General features: G+C 37.7%; 1 protein-coding gene across 1 annotated transcript in view; it reads left to right on the top strand.

The window, feature by feature from the left end:
• The window catches only part of GOLPH3 (golgi phosphoprotein 3), a 42591-nt gene extending 26717 nt beyond the window's left edge, over nt 1–15874 (top strand). Inside the window, exons 3-4 of the mRNA XM_073343675.1 lie at nt 6013–6127; nt 13952–15874. Of these exons, the coding sequence (XP_073199776.1) occupies nt 6013–6127; nt 13952–14376 (540 nt within the window). The 3' untranslated portion in view covers nt 14377–15874. The remainder of the gene's footprint in view (nt 1–6012; nt 6128–13951) is intronic.
• The last annotated feature ends 1511 nt before the right edge of the window (nt 15875–17385 follow it).

Here is a 17385-nt window from a genome sequence, read left to right as displayed (position 1 = left end):
TTAAGGATGTCAGAATGATAGTTATCATTATTGGCAAGTCTCGTGATTTTATTGCAAGTCTTTTGATATGTTGGTGTTTCATCTAAAGCCATCTTGGAGACAACTGTTTATGTCAGAATCAGCTTTCATTTGAAAAAAAAAAATAGGTTTCTTATCCCAGTTGTGGAGAAAACGTTGAAAATGTGACCCAGGTGCACCTTGAATGGTCAGAAACCAAAAGGCAAATAAAAAGAACCCAATATGTTATAATTTAAAAAAAATTGGGGGAGGAAGGGAGGGCGACTCATAATTTTTGAATATTTTTAGGATTGGCAGCATTGAGTCAGACACCCATAAACAAGTGGATTACCAGACTAGGAGGTCCATACAGTGAAGAACTTGCTTGAAGAGGAGAAGTTTCTTATTTAGTACCACTCAACTCCAAAGCAGCACTGCTGCATTGTGGAAAATCAGCAAACCAATTTCCATACACAGAAGTACGCATATTCAGCTTCAGGATATGAGACACGACCAGTCGATAGCCAATATTGGTTGGACCAGGTTCCTATCAAAGTTACAGAAAGACACGTTTGGCAAGAAAGTCAGTGGTCGTTACCTTTGAAAATCAGGCCCTTAATCTCTCTCTGCCTGAGTTCACCAGACTAAAATAGATTTTTCCCTTGTGGGCACCTGGTGCTATGATTGATTTCCCAAGATCATTTTCCCATTTAGCAGTGTGGAAAGGGCAGGGTGGTACTGACCTCCAGGGTGAAAACCCATGTCAAATTCAGTCCCTAAAGAGAAGCATTTAGAGTAGATTTCTGCAAGCGCAGAGACACATTCAGAGGATCTACGGAAGAGAGAAGAAAGGGAGGGTGATTGGGATTGCACAGCTGCTTTCCTCCATATAACAGTGCACTGGGTAATCCAATTAACTTCCCCTTGAGCAGAAAACTGGAGAGTAAGAAACCATTAGAAGCAGGTCCCAGTATAGCAGGGAGACAAGAGAAAATGATGATGGGTAACTGGCTGCAGGTAAATGGCAAATTACATGATAAAATACTCCATTTTGAGACATAATGGAAAAATACCTGATTCCATGGCCACAGAATTGCAGAGTCCATAGAGCTTTGATTGAGATGAATGGAGCAATTTACATTTCATAGAGCTGCTAATTTAGGCTGGCGTTACTATATCAGTTTATATTCGGTTCACCTTTTCGAGGATATCTCTGCAACTGTAAATACTAGCAAAAAAACTTGTTTTTAAATAAGAAAACAACCTCTCTGAAACCTGTTTACATCTCTTCAGGGAGTTATGATCTACAGGATGAGAAGGCACAACTGCAAACAATCCCAATGCAACAGAAAGATAGGAAGAATAGGAAGAGGCCATTATGGCTCCATCAGGAGCTCTTTAATGACCTGAAAATAAAAAAAAAATCCTACAAATAGTAGGAAACGTGGACATATTGCTAATGATGAGTACAAAAGAATAGCACAAGGACGTAGGAACAAAATCGGAAAGGCTAAGGCACAAAATGAGTTACACCTGACAAAGGACATAGAAGTCAATAAGAAGAGCTTCTTTAAATACATTAGGAGCAAAAGAAAGACAAAGGAAAGTGTAAGTCCTCTACTTAGCAGACCAACAAGAGGAAGGAACACAAGCCAAAATAAGGAAAGAACAGGTTAAAAAATATTTAGATAAGTTAGATATGTTCAAGTTGGCATGGCCTGATGAAATTCATCCTAGGATACTTAAGGAACTAGCTGAAGCAACATCGGAACCATCATCATTTGTCTTTGAGAACTCTGGTGGACAGGTGAGGTCTCAGAAGGCTGGAGAGTGGCAAACATAGTACCTATCTTTAAAAGGGGAACAAAGAGGATCCAGGGAATTATAGACCAATCAGCGTAACTTTATGACTGGAAAGATACTGGAATAACTTATTAAACCATCAGTTTGTAAGCACATTGAGAATGATAGGGTGATGACAAATCCATGTTGGCTGTTACTTGAGAACAAATCATGCCAAACCCGCCTAATTTCCTTCTTTGACAGGGATGCCAGCATAGTGGATCGGAGGGTGCTGTAGATGTGATATCTTGATTTTTAGTAAGACTTTTCACACAGTTTCACATGACATTCTCATAAGCAAACTAGGGAAATATGGTCTAGATGAAATTTATATAAACGGAATGCAAAACTGGTGAAAAAAAACATACACAAATAGTGATCAGTGGCTCACCGTCAAACCTAGAGGACGTATCTAGTGGTGTCCTGCAAGGTCTGTCCTGGGTCTGGTACTAATCAATATTTTCATTAATAACTTGGATAATGGAGTAGAGAATATGCTTATAAAACTTGCAGATGACATCTAGCTGGGAGGGGCTTGCTAGCCTTTGGAAGACAGCAGTAGAATACAAAATTACCTTGACAAATTGGAGAATTGATCTGATTTCAACAAGATGAAAAATAAAGATAAGTGTGTAAAGTACCACAAATAAAGATAAGTAAAGTAAAGTACTACAAAGAAAGAAGGAAGGAAAAATCAGACGCGCAACTACAAAATGGGGAATAACTGACGAGGGAGTAGTACTGCTGAAAAGGATCTGGGGGTTATAAGGGATCTCAAATTGAGTGCGAGTCAACAATATGGTAGACTTGCGACAGAGGCTAATATTATTCTGGGGTGTATTAACAGGATTGTCATATGTAAGACATGGGAGTAATTGTCCCACTCTACTTGGCACTAGTGAGGCCTCAGCTGCGGTACTGTGTCCAGTTCTGGGCGCCACATTTCACAAAAGATGTGGACAAATTGGAGAGTGTCCAGAGGAGAGCAACAAAAATAAGTTTTAGAAAAGCTGACCTATGAGGAAAGGTTTAAAAAATCTGGCCGTGTTCAGTCTTGAAAAAAGAAGGAGGGGGGACCTGATTAGTCTTTAGATAGGTGAACGGCTGTTATAAAAAGGACAGTGATTGATCCTTGGTTATGTCCACTGAAGGTAGGACAAGAACCAATCAACTTAATATGTAGCCAGGGAGATTTAGGGTTGGTATTAAAAACTGTCTAACTATAAGAGTAGTTAAGCACTTCAATAGGCTTGCAAGGGAAGTTGTGGAATTCTTTAAGAACAGGTTAGACACACACCTTACAGGGTGGTCTGGGTAATTCTGCCTTAGTGCAGGGGGCTGGACTAGATGACCCCTCAAGATTCCTGCTAGCCCTACATTTCTCTGAGTCTATAAAATATAGCTGTTATGATAACCAGAAAAAGTAATAGTAAACTATGGCCCCTATTTGTTCTTGTGATTTAAAATGTCACATAGATCTGTTCTTCCCACTTTGGCTGGAAATTAGATATGATGGATGCCTTGCCTATTAGAAATATAAACCTATGCATTTTGTGCCACAAACTAAGGAATTGTCTGTTAATGCAGATCAGACCACCACATATCACATGAATGTCTTTGGGCATTTGGTCCTATCAGATTAATTTATTAGTTTTATGCCATCTGCTTCTGAGTATTACTTTCTTTATCGTATGGCTTCATCACACTTTACAATGCTGAAATTCAGATTTTCATGTTTCTGCCTCAATAATAACTGCATGGCAGATCTTCACTTTTTAAAAAGTGGTTCTCAGTTTTGCTGCTATAGCAATATTCATAGAGTTTGAGGCCAGCAGGGGCCATCAGATCATCTAGTCCAATCTCCTGTCTATCACAGGCCACCAACACACTAAATCGAACAATCCAGACACTTGGGGTCGTCCCTCTTCCGCATCAGTAAGTGGAAATTGAAAACATTGGATTTTGAATGATATCAGTCCCCATATCAAATGTGCTTGCTAGAACAGAGTGATTTAGTTGTTTCTAAAATGTTGAAGTCCATCCAATATTCAGTCTTGATAGCGAACCACATCTAGAGGAGACTCACGTTTACCAGTCACCTGATAGCACCCTACTCCAGAAAGTTTTAATTTTACCACTATCATGGATTCCATGATTTTGGGGGGAAGGGGTAATTTAATATTCGTGCTCTGACAGATTTTTTTTTTTTATAGGTAGTTAGTATGATGGTAGACAGGGTTGTATATGAGCATAGGATTGGAAGCCAGCTGCTCTTGCCCTAAGTTCCCTGTAAGCTGCGCAGCTGGGTGGCCCGCCTCTGTACCCCATCTTGAAGGTGCAAGGGGGGCAGGGACACGACAGGGCTCAGGATGGAGGGAGCTTGCTGGCAACTGCTGCTGGGTCTGAATTTGCTGATCTACTTAAAGGGGCAACACACACACACGCACACACTGACTGTGTCTGTCATACTCAACTCCCTACACATACTTGTGTTGTTGTTGTTACTTCTTGATACTTCTTTCAAAGTGTGTTTTAGTTTTTTGACTGGTCTATGCATTTCATAATTTTTATTTCTCTCTTGCTTACATTTAATTCTTTGACTAGTGAGTTCTAAAATGCCTAACCTGTCCTGGCTGGAGTAATTATTCCTATGGTAACTTTTTAAAAATATATATTATATCTAAGTTTTTGGTTTCTGCTGATGGTGCACATCCGCACAGTACCTCAATATGGTGCATATAACAAAATTTATTCTGCACATGGATGGAAAAAATTAGAAGGAACACTGCTTTTGTGTTGTAATTGCAGATTTGACTCTCTTTGGGGCTTTAGACAAAAAACTTCCTGATTTCCCTGGAGTTCTGTGAGGATTGGTTTAGTTTTAAAGCACTTTGAAAGTGAAAACTTGTGTACGTGTTACAGATATTGAATAAATGGCTGGATTTTCTTCAAGAATGCCACTGATACTGTTGAGGCTCCAAGAAACCTGCATTTGAGAATGGGTCACAGTTAAAATAATATCTGATCTCACTGTTGCATGGAATTGTTGCTATTGTTTAAATATACTAAAAATTGGTAGTGCAATTCTTCTGCATTATGTCTTTAATGTAGAATATGAAATGAGAATTGTGCTGCATATATTTGCATGCAGATACTTTTTTTTTAAGTAAATAAAAATCATGTCACCAGATGTCCACTGCTGAGCAGCAGTTTGCTATTTACAACAGAAAAAACATAACATTGTTATGGAAGAGAATTGCAGCTGGTGGGAGACCACAAAGAAACTTTGATTAATAGTTACCTGCAGAAATGTCAATTCTAAAAATTGAAGTGTAGTAAAGTTAAGCAATAAAGGTTACTTTGGATGGTTCAGTAAGTCTGACTAATAAAACTTGATCAGAGATTCTCTTTACATAATTAAGTTTCAAAGTTGGGAACAGTATTTGCAAAGTCTTTCTATAAATGACTCTACTTGATAATTACACAATACGTACTTTTCACAGTTAAATTCTTGGCATCCTTAATTTTTTGTACAGCAGAAGTACAAACTGGAAGTTACGAGATATGGTGAAATGAGGTTTTAAATAAAGCTGCCCTGCAGGCTCTTCAGAGAGAAAGAGGAAATTGTTTGTTGATTTTTAAATTGGGTTTAAATTGTTTCAAAGAGGATGTTCCTGCTCAAGATGTAATGTGTACCATTGGAAGAAAAGGAGTACTTGTGGCACCTTAGAGACTAACCAATTTATTTGAGCATAAGCTTTCGTGAGCTACAGCTCACTTCATCGGATGCATACTGTGGAGAGTTTAGAAGATCTTATTATATACACACAAAGCATGAAAAAATACCTCCTCCCATGCTTTGTGTGTATATAATAAGATCTTCTAAACTTTCCACAGTATGCATCCGATGAAGTGAGCTGTAGCTCACGAAAGCTTATGCTCAGATAAATTGGTTAGTCTCTAAGGTGCTACAAGTACTCCTTTTCTTTTTGCGAATACAGACTAACACGGCTGTTACTCTGAAACCTGTGTACTGTTGAGAATTGTAGATCAAATGTAATAGTGTTATGTGGTATTCAGGTGCATTTTCCCAGTTTTTATCCTAGATGTTTAAGGTGTATAAAATGAGATGAAGAGGGATGACGTGTAATGCATTCTTTTACTTTCCGCCAGGTGATCTGCAAGTCAGATGCTCCCACAGGGGATGTTCTACTTGATGAAGCTCTGAAGCACATAAAGGAAACCCAGCCTCCTGAAACAGTACAAAACTGGATTGAACTGCTTAGTGGTAAGATAGCGACATAGGATTTTAAACGTTTAAAAAAATAATTCTCGTTAACTGTCATCACTGGATTAGAGGAAATATTGTAAGCTTCTTGGGGAAGTGACTGATCCTTGGTGTGTTGCAGCACTTATCAAAATGAGGCCAGTTGGACAATACAAGTAACTGCTGGTATTGGCTTAACTAGATAGAAGGGATCCAGATGTAAAATTTGGGGATACTATTTACCTGGCACATCAGATTTTGAGGGATATTAAGCCAAAATATTTGGGAACACCACATCTTCTCTGTTGAGAAATAACAGTTGAATCCACAATAACACAAGCCTTCCTCTCCAAGTTATAAGAGCCTTTTCCCTCTTATCTGGAAGAAGGGATAGCTTCAGTTCACATCCTCCAAAGATCTTGCCCACATCCTCCAGTGAAGAAACGGAAGTGAGGAATTGATATTTCAAATTTAAAACAAGGACATAATTAAATAAATTAAATTGGAGGTTTTGTAAATCAAAACAAGCCCACGACTTCCTTTACTTTTGCTTCAGAATTCATCATTCAGAGAAACTTATAAAATATTTTGAAATTTGACTAATCCGAGTAGTCCGTTCTAATCTTTTCAGAATGAAGGATGCAAGATGACTTATTTGGGCACAATTGCCTTGATATAGTTCCACAAATAGGTATTAAGAGATGGAATGCAAATTAAATTAACATTTTCTTCAGTAATGGTATAATTGCAAGTACACTTAAATCCATGACAGTTGCTCTCCACATAGTGCATCAGTTGAAATGAAAAGGGAATTCTACCACTGAATTCTGATCATCTTGTTTTATGTAGTGCCTTTCCATCTCAGTGTAGCAAGACTTATTATAAAGTTGTTTGTCTGCAGGATGGATTAATTTAAATCAAAATGATTTAAATTGCCAGTTTCAGTCATGATTTAAATCAGCAAACAGGAAACCTTGATTTTAATAATTTGTTTTTAATCTTGTTTCACCTGTGTACTTTTTAGGAATTTTCCTAAAAAATGGTTCATTCTCATTGGTTGGTATAAGTACTGAAATGTGTTGATTTGCAAACATTAAATAGCCTTTATGTTAAATATGGTACTCCTTTTTGTGCTAACTAGGGCATACGCTATCTATACTCATTTATTTAAGCAGTTATATAACTTAAGTATACATTTATTTGGATACTTAATTTTTACATTATTTATGTTAGAAAATGGTGAATGATACATTTCTTATTTGCTAGATGACATTTTACTCAGGATTTGTCAAACTGTATTTGGATGGAAATTAGAATTAAAATGGTTTTATATTAGTAAAATAAAACTTTGTGTTGTATACACAAGGGAAAATAAGTTTACAAGAACATGTTTTGCATTTTAAACTAATTTATTAAACAAAAGAAGTATTAACTGTAGTTAGTGAATTAACTGTTTTTGGTCACCATGTGCCAGATTTTCAAAAGTATTTATGTGCCTAAAAATGCAAATGGATGCCTAATGGGATTTTCAAAAGTAGCTAGGTGTCTAACTCACACTGAATCAAGATGAAATCTACCTGAAGCCTACTTAGGCACTGTTTAAATATCCCACTGGCATCTGTTTGCATTATTAGGGGTCTGTCTTTAAAAATCCGGCCCCATAACTTTTAAGTTTTTAGAATTGGTGGATTTCACCTCCCACCTCCTCGATTGTATTTATTGACTAGGAAAGGAACATAACTATAGTGGGTCAGGCCAGTGGTCCATCTTGCCCAGTATTGTATTTTGTGACAGTGGATGGTGCAAGATGCTTCAGAGGGAATGAACAGAACAGGGCAATTATCAAGTGATCCATTCCCTGTCATCCAGCCCCAGTTTCTATTAGAGTATTAGGGACACCCAAAGCATATGGTTGCATTCCTGATTATCTTGGTTAATAGCCATTGATGGACTCATCCTCATTCTTTTTTGAACCCAGTTAATACTTTTGGCCTTCACAGCATCCCTTGGCAATGAGTTCCAGAGGTTGACTGTGCGTTGTGTGAAGAATTACTTTCTTATTTGTTTTAAACCTGCTGCCTATCACCTTCATTTGGTGACTCCTAGTTCTTGTGTTATTTGACGGGGTAAATAACACTTCTCCATTCACTATCTTTACTCTATTCATGATTTTATAAACCTGTATCAGATCCCCCCTTAGTGGTCTCTTTTCCAAGCTGAACGATCCCAGTGTTTTTAATCTCTCCTCATATGGAAGCTGTTCCATACTTCTAATCATTTTTGTTGCCCTTCACTGTATTTTTTTCCAATTCTAATATATCTTTTTAGAAATGAAGCAACCAGAACTGCACTCAGTATTCCAGGTGTGGGCGTACATTGGATTTATATAGTGGCATTATGATATTTCTTGTTTTATCATCTATCCCATTCCTAATGGTTTCTAACATTCTGTTCACTGCCGTTGCACACTGAGCAGATGTTTCCAGAGAACTATCCACAGTGACTCCAAGAGCTCTTTCCTGAGCGATAACAGCTAATTTAGACCCAGCACCATTTTTTATGTATAGTTGGGATTATATTTTCCAATGTGCATCACTTTGCACTTATTAACATTGAATTTCATCTGCTGTTTTGTCACCCAGTTTTGAGGGCTCCCTTTGTAACTCTTCATAGTCCGTTTTGGACTTCACTATCTTGAGTGATTTTATATCATCTGCAAACTTCGCCACCTTACTGTTTACCCCATTTTCCAGATCATTTATGAATATGTTGAACAGCACTGGTCCCAGTACAGAACCTTGGGGAATCCCACTGCTTACCTCTCTCCATTGTGAAAACTGACCTACCCTTTGTTTCTTGTCTTTTAACCAGTTACTGATCCATGAGTGGAATTTCCCTCTTATTCCATGACTGTTTACTTTGCGTAAGAGCCTTTGGTGAGGCACCTTGTCAAAGACTTTCTGAAGGTCCAGCCAAGTACTGTATATCCAGTGGATCACCCTTGTCCACATGCTTATTGACACCATCAAAGAATTCTGATAGGTTGGTGAGGCATGACTTCCCTTTACAAAAGCCATGTTGGCTCCCCCCCAACATTTGTATTCATCGATGTGTCTGATAATTCTGTTCTTAACTATAGTTTCATCCAATTTGCGTTGTACTGAAGTTAGGCTTACTGGCCTGCAATTGCCAGAATTGCCTCTGGGGCCTTTTTTAAAAGTTGGCATTACATTAGCTATCCTCCAGTCATCTGGTACAGAGGCTGATTTAAATGATAGGCTACATACTACAGTTAATTGTGCTGCAATTTTATATCTTAGTTCCTTCGGAACTCAAGTAAATAGCATTTGGTCCTGGATACTTATTACTGTTTAACTTACCAGTTTGCTCCAAAATCTCCTCTATTGACACCTTGTTCTGGAACAGTTCCTCAGATTTGTTACCTAAAAAGAATGGCTTATGTGTGAGAATCTCCCTCCCATCCTCTGCAGTGAAGACCCATGCAAAGAATTCATTTAGCTTCTCCACAAGGGCCTTGTCTTCCTTGAATGTTCCTTTAGCACCTTGATCGTCCAGTGGCTATATTGATTGTTTGGCAGGCTTTCTGTTTCTGGTGTATTTATCTTTTCTTTTGCTGTTAGTTTTTTTTTTTTCTTTTGCTAGTTGCTTTTCAGACTTGTTTTTGGCCTGCCTTATTATACTTCTACACTTGACTTTCCAGAGTTTATGCTTCTTTGTATTTTCCTCTGTAAGATTTGACTTCCAATTTTAAAAGGATATATTTTTGCCTCTAACTGCCTCTTTTTTATGCTGTTTAGTCACACTGGCAGTTTTTTGGTCCTCTTACTGTTTTTTATATTTGAGGTATGCATTTCTTTTGAGCCTCTATTGTGGTGTTTTTAACTAGTTTCATGCAGCTTGCAGGCATTTTACTCTTGTGACTTTTCTTTCATTTCCGTTTAACTAGGTTCCTCGTATTTGTGTAGTTCCCCTTTTTGAGGTTAAATGCTATTGTGGTGGATTTCTTTCCTTCCTCCTCCCCCCCAGAAAGATATTAAATTTAATTACATTATGGCTGCTTTTACTAAGCAGGTCAGCTCTATTCACCTCTTGAACCAGATCCTGTGTGCCACTTAGGACTAAAAAAGCTTTCTTGTTTTTTCAGCTCCCAACTAGTTTCTCAATTTTGAATGAAATAGTCCACACGAAGAAAATATTCTCTTTGCACCAGCTGCTAGCAAACTAAAATCAAAAGTAATTAAGGCAAAAGGTTCTCTGCACAGCAGAAACTAAAAGTACTTGCTTACATTTGTAAAAATGTAAATGCCAGCATTTGCTCCATTATAAAGACTGAAAATAATATAGATACTTAATGTAATACATAATGCTGTGACATATTTATAAAACTTGAGTTGACCTCAAATATGGTTTTCCTCCTGATGCTATATATAAATTAAAAAATCAGCACCCTCCAACTCATTAAAATTTGAGGAGGGCCCATTGATGCAGCATATTTTATTTATTTATTTTAATTATTTGACAAGATTATAGTAAAATTATGCCTTAACATAAATTGTCATAATTTCAGTTGAATTTTAAACAAGTTTATGTTAAACAAAAATGTATCTGATTTTTCAAAATCATCATTTTTATCCATCCTGTTCGTCTCTCTTACTTCACCCAGAATGCAAATGAAATGCAGCTACTCTTAAATGGATTGCAGCTGTTGTTGAACAATACAGAGCAACACGATGTAGTTTAGAAAAGAGAGTGAAGAAAACTACCATGTTCAGTGGAAACTACAATGTGACTTCAGGACAGGCAGAATGAAGTTAGAGGGCTAAAAATCAATAGATTAGATTTTTAGATTTAGAATTTTTTCCCCTTGTGTGTAGCACAAATAACTCAGATCAATATTTAAATTAGAGAGGAGTCTCATTCCCTCCTTCCCTCCCTCCCTCTTCACTGATTCACTTTTTCTCTCACTTCATTTCCTACTTCACATTCATTATCACTCCTCTCCCTCTCACATTAATTCATGCATAGTGAAAGAAAGAGAGGAGACGGGAAAGAACAGTTTTATGGTTAGTGGGAATTCTGGTTAACAGCCCCCTAATCTTGCAAATATTTCTACAGGTTGTAAAGGCATTTGCTTTTCTTATCCAAAATACCTCATTCATATTCGCACACTGCCCCTTTCCCCATGCTGAGCATACTAGGCCAGTACTGATTCAAAGGTCATGTAATGTGTCCTTTAAGGCCTCATCAATATTTTGACCTGGTTTGACCCTTCTGAGCATTGAGTTCTGAAGAGATCACAGCCTAAGGTGGATATGCCTGAAAGCTAGATCAGTCCTCTTTACACTCTATTATTTGGTGGCTGGTTTTGGGGTAGGATTTCGGAATCCTTGGTTTAGAGAACTGATTTTTGAAGAACAATACTTGGATTTTTAAATAGACTTCACAACCACACAGTTTTTGTTTTTTAGTATTTTGGCTGAAGACTTTTCCTGGGGAAAAGCCACTCTTACCTTAAATTAGTGCAGTATAATGTAAGTGAGGGAGAAAGGAATATTCTATTTAAGAGGGTTGCTTACGTGACATCTTTCAGAGCCATCATGGATGTGCAAATTGGGCCATTTTAAGGCAACTTTTATCAAGCAGGTGTGATTCCTAAGTTGATCCCTAGGGAAAGCAGCCTATAGAACATGCAAACTTGTGTCAGAACATCCACTGTTTCTGAAAATACAACAACCACGTCTAAATCTCTAGTAGTGCAGTTCCATGTAGTTTAGAGGCTTGGACACAAGGTGTCACCAAACTACTCATTTTATTAGCACCAACGATCTACATCTGAGTAGTACAAACACCTAAAAAAGCAAGGAAACAATTAGCTAATATTCCCTACTTACTTTCTCTTAATGTGATCCATTATTTAGGCACAAAGAAAAGGAGTACTTGTGGCACCTTAGAGACTAACCAATTTATTTGAGCATAAGCTTTCGTGAGCTACAGCTCACTTCATCGGATGCATACCGTGGAAACTGCAGCAGACTTTATATATACACAGAGAATATGAAACAATACCTCCTCCCACCCCACTCTCCTGCTGGTAATAGCTTATCTAAAGTGATCATCAGGTGGGCCATTTCCAGCACAAATCCAGGGTGGAGGGTGAAAACCTGGATTTGTGCTGGAAATGGCCCACCTGATGATCACTTTAGATAAGCTATTACCAGCAGGAGAGTGGGGTGGGAGGAGGTATTGTTTCATATTCTCTGTGTATATATAAAGTCTGCTGCAGTTTCCACGGTATGCATCCGATGAAGTGAGCTGTAGCTCACGAAAGCTTATGCTCAAATAAATTGGTTAGTCTCTAAGGTGCCACAAGTCCTCCTTTTCTTTTTGCGAATACAGACTAACACGGCTGTTACTCTGAAACCTGTCATTATTTAGGCACAGTTTCAGGACCCACCGGAGGAAACCGCATTGAATCAGGCAGGGCTTGTAGAGAGCCCTGTGTCGTTCACTTGGCAGTAATGTGCGCGCGTAAGGAGTCATAAGTTCACAGGATCTTTGAGTCACACTGCAAAACTTTACAGTCAGTTTTTGATGACATTTGTAACTTACTGTATATACATGTGCAGCACACTCTGCGTTTCCTTGAAATGTTCTGAAGGAATTACGCCCGCTACAATTTAAACATTTTTATTGTATATATGGAAAATGGCATTTTCAAAGGCCTGTAACTTGCCAAATCGGAACATTTGTCACAGAAATGTACGAAAGCCCTTATGAAGAAGAGCCATCTCCATGCCAAATTTTAACTTTCATCTCCTTGCTGGCTTTTCAAAAAGATTTTTTTTTTTTTATATGAGGGAAACTTTTGTTTGTTTGTTTGGGGTCTTTTTTCTTTTTCTTTTCTTTCTGAAAAAAATCAACTTCAACAGACGAGATTTCAGCCCACAAGATGAAAGCTTAAGCAGATTACAGGTGACTAAAAACAAGAGTTAAATTGAAATGTTTTGTCAATCTTAGCTATAGCACTAGCCATTGCTATAATACTCTGCACTTATTCACATGGTTTTACCCCAAGATTTTAAAAAGTATTTTACTTAACCTTAAATATTTTTTCTTCTCCTTTAACAGTGTGTTTGGAAATGCCTTTCCTTATTTCATGTAAACATCATAGCTTTCTTCAGGCACTATGAGAAGACATATAGTAGAGGGTGGATGGTCGCCTTTATCTCAGATTTGTCTATAAAAAGGAAATGAGTATAAAGCTAACCAGATAAAGCAATGAGAAGGATATCTGGAATAAGAATCAGCATTAGCATAACTTTGTGGCACAAAGAATGGCAGTTGCTGAAAATGACAGTTTCCCAGCCTTTTCAAGTGGCCGTGCTGAAAATGGACAACTGGGAAAGATTGGAGAGACATTTTCTTCATTAAGAATTATTTTTATTCATTGTTTTCCTCTGTCTGTTCTCCACTTTCCATAGTTTTCTTACATACATAAGTGATGACCAATATATAGTTGTAACAAAGTCATCACTTAGCTTGCATTTCACCTTCAGCAGAGTGCAAACAAACCAGCTATATGTTTTATGTAAGTTTGAGTGCCCTGAAGTTGTTCAGAGAGGCACTCGTATGTTCCACTTGTCTAAGCCTGGCCAAAGGTTAGAAGAGAGCTGCCAGTAGTATGGCATCTTTCTGCACGAAGTCGCTATATTAATTGGAGCCTTTATTTCTGCACTACAGAAAAAAAGGAAACACTTATCCTTGTTAATAGTCAAGGTAGGAGCTAAACCTTGATTAACTGATTTTTTTTTAAATCTTTTTTAGGTGAGACATGGAATCCATTAAAATTGCACTACCAGTTACGAAATGTGCGTGAACGATTAGCTAAAAACCTAGTGGAAAAAGGTGTATTGACGACAGAGAAACAGAACTTCCTTCTTTTTGACATGACTACCCACCCTCTCACCAACAACAATATAAAACAGCGCCTCATCAAGAAAGTTCAAGAAGCAGTTCTTGACAAATGGGTGAATGACCCTCACCGCATGGACAAGCGCTTGCTGGCTCTCATTTACTTAGCCCATGCTTCAGATGTCCTTGAGAACGCTTTTGCCCCTCTACTGGATGAGCAGTATGATTTAGCCACAAAGAGAGTGCGGCAGCTTCTGGATTTAGACCCTGAAGTTGAATGTCTGAAGGCCAACACAAATGAGGTCCTGTGGGCTGTTGTAGCCGCCTTCACAAAATAACTGCGATCAGATTGAAGTGTTCTTCTTCATGTAAAGCAGTTGTTTCTCTTCTATTGACTATTCATGTTTTCTGTAATTTGTACCTTCTCACATGATGAATCAGCCTTGTTTCACAGGAATGATAGGTGGTGTATTCTCTCTCCCTTTGTGTATCTGTATATGGATTCTGCTGGTACAAGAGGCTTTCCTGTTTAAAAAAAAGTTTTGCTGCCATATTGGCATTCCATTCCCTATTAAATTACAGTTCCCTGAAATTCTTAGTTTAATCCATTTTTCACTCTTTGGTTGCTGGAATGGTTTAACTTGGAAAGCACCTCAAGGAAGAAATGTGCATGCGCTATTGGATCACCAGGTCTCGGGGTTGATGCAGATGTGTACACGCGTCAGTAGCATTCTGCCATGCAGTTCACAAAAGGCCTTTTAAATCACCAAAGTTAAATATTGAAGTGTCTAACAGGACATTTTATATATAGACATTGGTTCAAATGTGCTTAACAAAATTATTTTAAAATTAGACTATCCATTAAATATCTCCGTAAATAGTTAATGTAAAATGTCCCATAAGTTTTACCTCTCATGTAAATCTCTTGTGTACTTACATTTTGTTATATTACAACTCTGAATTACGAGGCTAGTGTAGAAAGGTCCAGTTGTTTCACAAACCAGTTTTGGGATGGAATACATTCCATTATAGTCTGTATATAGTTTGAATTGTATATTAACAGCCCCCCATCTTTGTATTTTGCAAGATTTAATTAGTTGTACACCTGTGCCCCTTACTTGTTTTCAGCCATTGCCATTGGAGGGAAAGATGGGCCTCTTATAAAGAGCTTGTGTGTGAACTCTGTGTGTTCCCAATGTCTGTGGAGTTGTACCATCCAGGTACAACTCAGCCTACGCATCGCCTTTTATAACGTTTGATGTATGGAAAGGAGACCACTGCTGTCATTGTTTATATTATTTCTGTATGAAAGAGGCTTGTGACCCGTACAGTTCTTGAGTGCAGTTTTTAATTCTGTTCACAAGTTAATGTTTGTCTCTTAAATGTCATAATCTGCTTACACTTAAAAAAATCAAATGTCAAACCTAGGAGGTCTTGCATGTAAATTGTTAGCAAGTAATGACTACAGTTCAGATGAGTAAGATTTCTGTAATGGGAAGCTCTACTACGTTCATTATTTTATATACAATTATGTTGATAGGCACAATGTAAAAAATATAAACTTTGGCTTTTAAAAGTTTATTACCTCTTTACCGCTGCTTGTTATCTGCCACTGGTTTCACAGTGTAAATATTATGCATTGAGCAAATTAAACATTTTTTTTTCTCTCATAACATGCATACTAATAGTGGGGCTTACAGGTGTTTAGAATCTTTTTGGTTAACATTCAGAGCAAAAATACTGAGTGGTGTATAACTGTAGAGTTGAAGTTTAAGGGATCCCTAATCTGTATACTAGCTTTTTACCTACAGTAAATAAACTATGATCTTGAAAGTGCCTGAAACAGAGCAAGCATGTCATTTGTGTTTTGTGTTAACTAGAAAAATCTTATTTTGAGTTGATATCCCTTTTATTGGAAGGAGATTGTTTTTACATTGTGAATGAAATATTGAATGGTTGTTATAGCCAGTGTTAGTGTCTCATGTGTCCTGCAGATTTGGGTGACTGGTATGAGACAATCTAAAGCTGGGTAATAGAATGCAGTTGTATGTGTCACTGGTAGACCTCTCAAAGTGGAAGAGCACTGCTTTTCAGCCTAGCCTTAACTGGGCCCCCAGTTTTACACCCACAGTTTACTTTTGATCACTGATATTGTGGTTGATTTTCAGGTACAATCAGGTAATTAAATCTAAATGACCTCAATTCTCTGCATTTATAATTTGTAGGAAATGAATTGAGCCTGGTGTTTCAAAATACAGCCCTGAACGTTTAATAATGCTTGCAGCTCGTAAGAGCTGTTATTTAGAGAATTCTGTAGTATTTAAAACATGCTGTAAGATGTTTCAAACTCAGAATGTCTTACACAGGTCAGTGTAACCAAAACAAAACTGATGTAAATACATACTTTAAGGAGATTTATACACAGTGGGTAAGGTCGGGAGAGAGCATGGATTTAAAAATCACACTTCTGTCAACTTGTAAGATCACTGTAAGTGAGAAACAAAATTTACTCTTTCAGTTTTTTTGCATTTAATTGACAGCACTTTGTCCATAGTCAGTTTCACTGTCTCTGTTCTGTCCTGTTCTCCCCATGCCCTCCCCCACCCAAAACATTTAGTCAATTTCCTCTGTATTTCTTATAGGGAAAAAAAGCAATTGCAAAACCACAAAAATAGCAGGAATATTCAGGAACAAGTGTAGTGCCTAAAACTAATTCTAATCAGTTTTCCAAAAATAAGGCAAGTTTCAGGTTGACAATCTCCCTTTAAATATCTTTTCTGGCATCACTTACATCTTCATTCTGTGGCTGTTTCCCTGCTCTGGTTTTGCTCTCCTGCCCTAATATGGAAGTAAAGCCAATTTTTCTCTTGTAGAAAGAAGTGCAATAATGTGTCCATACACAAGGCAACTGGTAAGGTGATAAGAAAAATTGGTCAGCCGCATTTTATTTTCCTGTCTCATCCAAATGCTTTAGGAATAGCTCTGTGATATGTCTGATACAATCAAGTTGCAGGGATTTTCCCTAATCTGAGTTTTTACAGTGAAGATAAGGTGCTGCATTACAGGACTGGCTTTTCGAACATTCTTGCCTTCACCACTGTTTCAGAAAGATTTCTAGTTGGGGAAATTTAAAATATTCACCATGCTAAAAGAGATCACCTAGCTATTCTATATAGCTTCTTACACAGCTCTCATCTTACACTAGTGAGAACTGCAGCTCACTTTATGCCAGACTGGAGACCTGTTTTGGAACAGCTTTGGCTGCTGCATGTCCCCAGACTGGCTAGGACCTACCTGATGATCAGCTTATTTTGAGGGCTGTAGTATTTCACATCACTAACACTGAT

This window comes from Lepidochelys kempii, chromosome 5 (genome assembly GCF_965140265.1).
Source record: "Lepidochelys kempii isolate rLepKem1 chromosome 5, rLepKem1.hap2, whole genome shotgun sequence".
Classification (NCBI taxonomy): domain Eukaryota; kingdom Metazoa; phylum Chordata; order Testudines; family Cheloniidae; genus Lepidochelys; species Lepidochelys kempii.
This window is presented reverse-complemented; position numbering and strand designations above follow the sequence as displayed.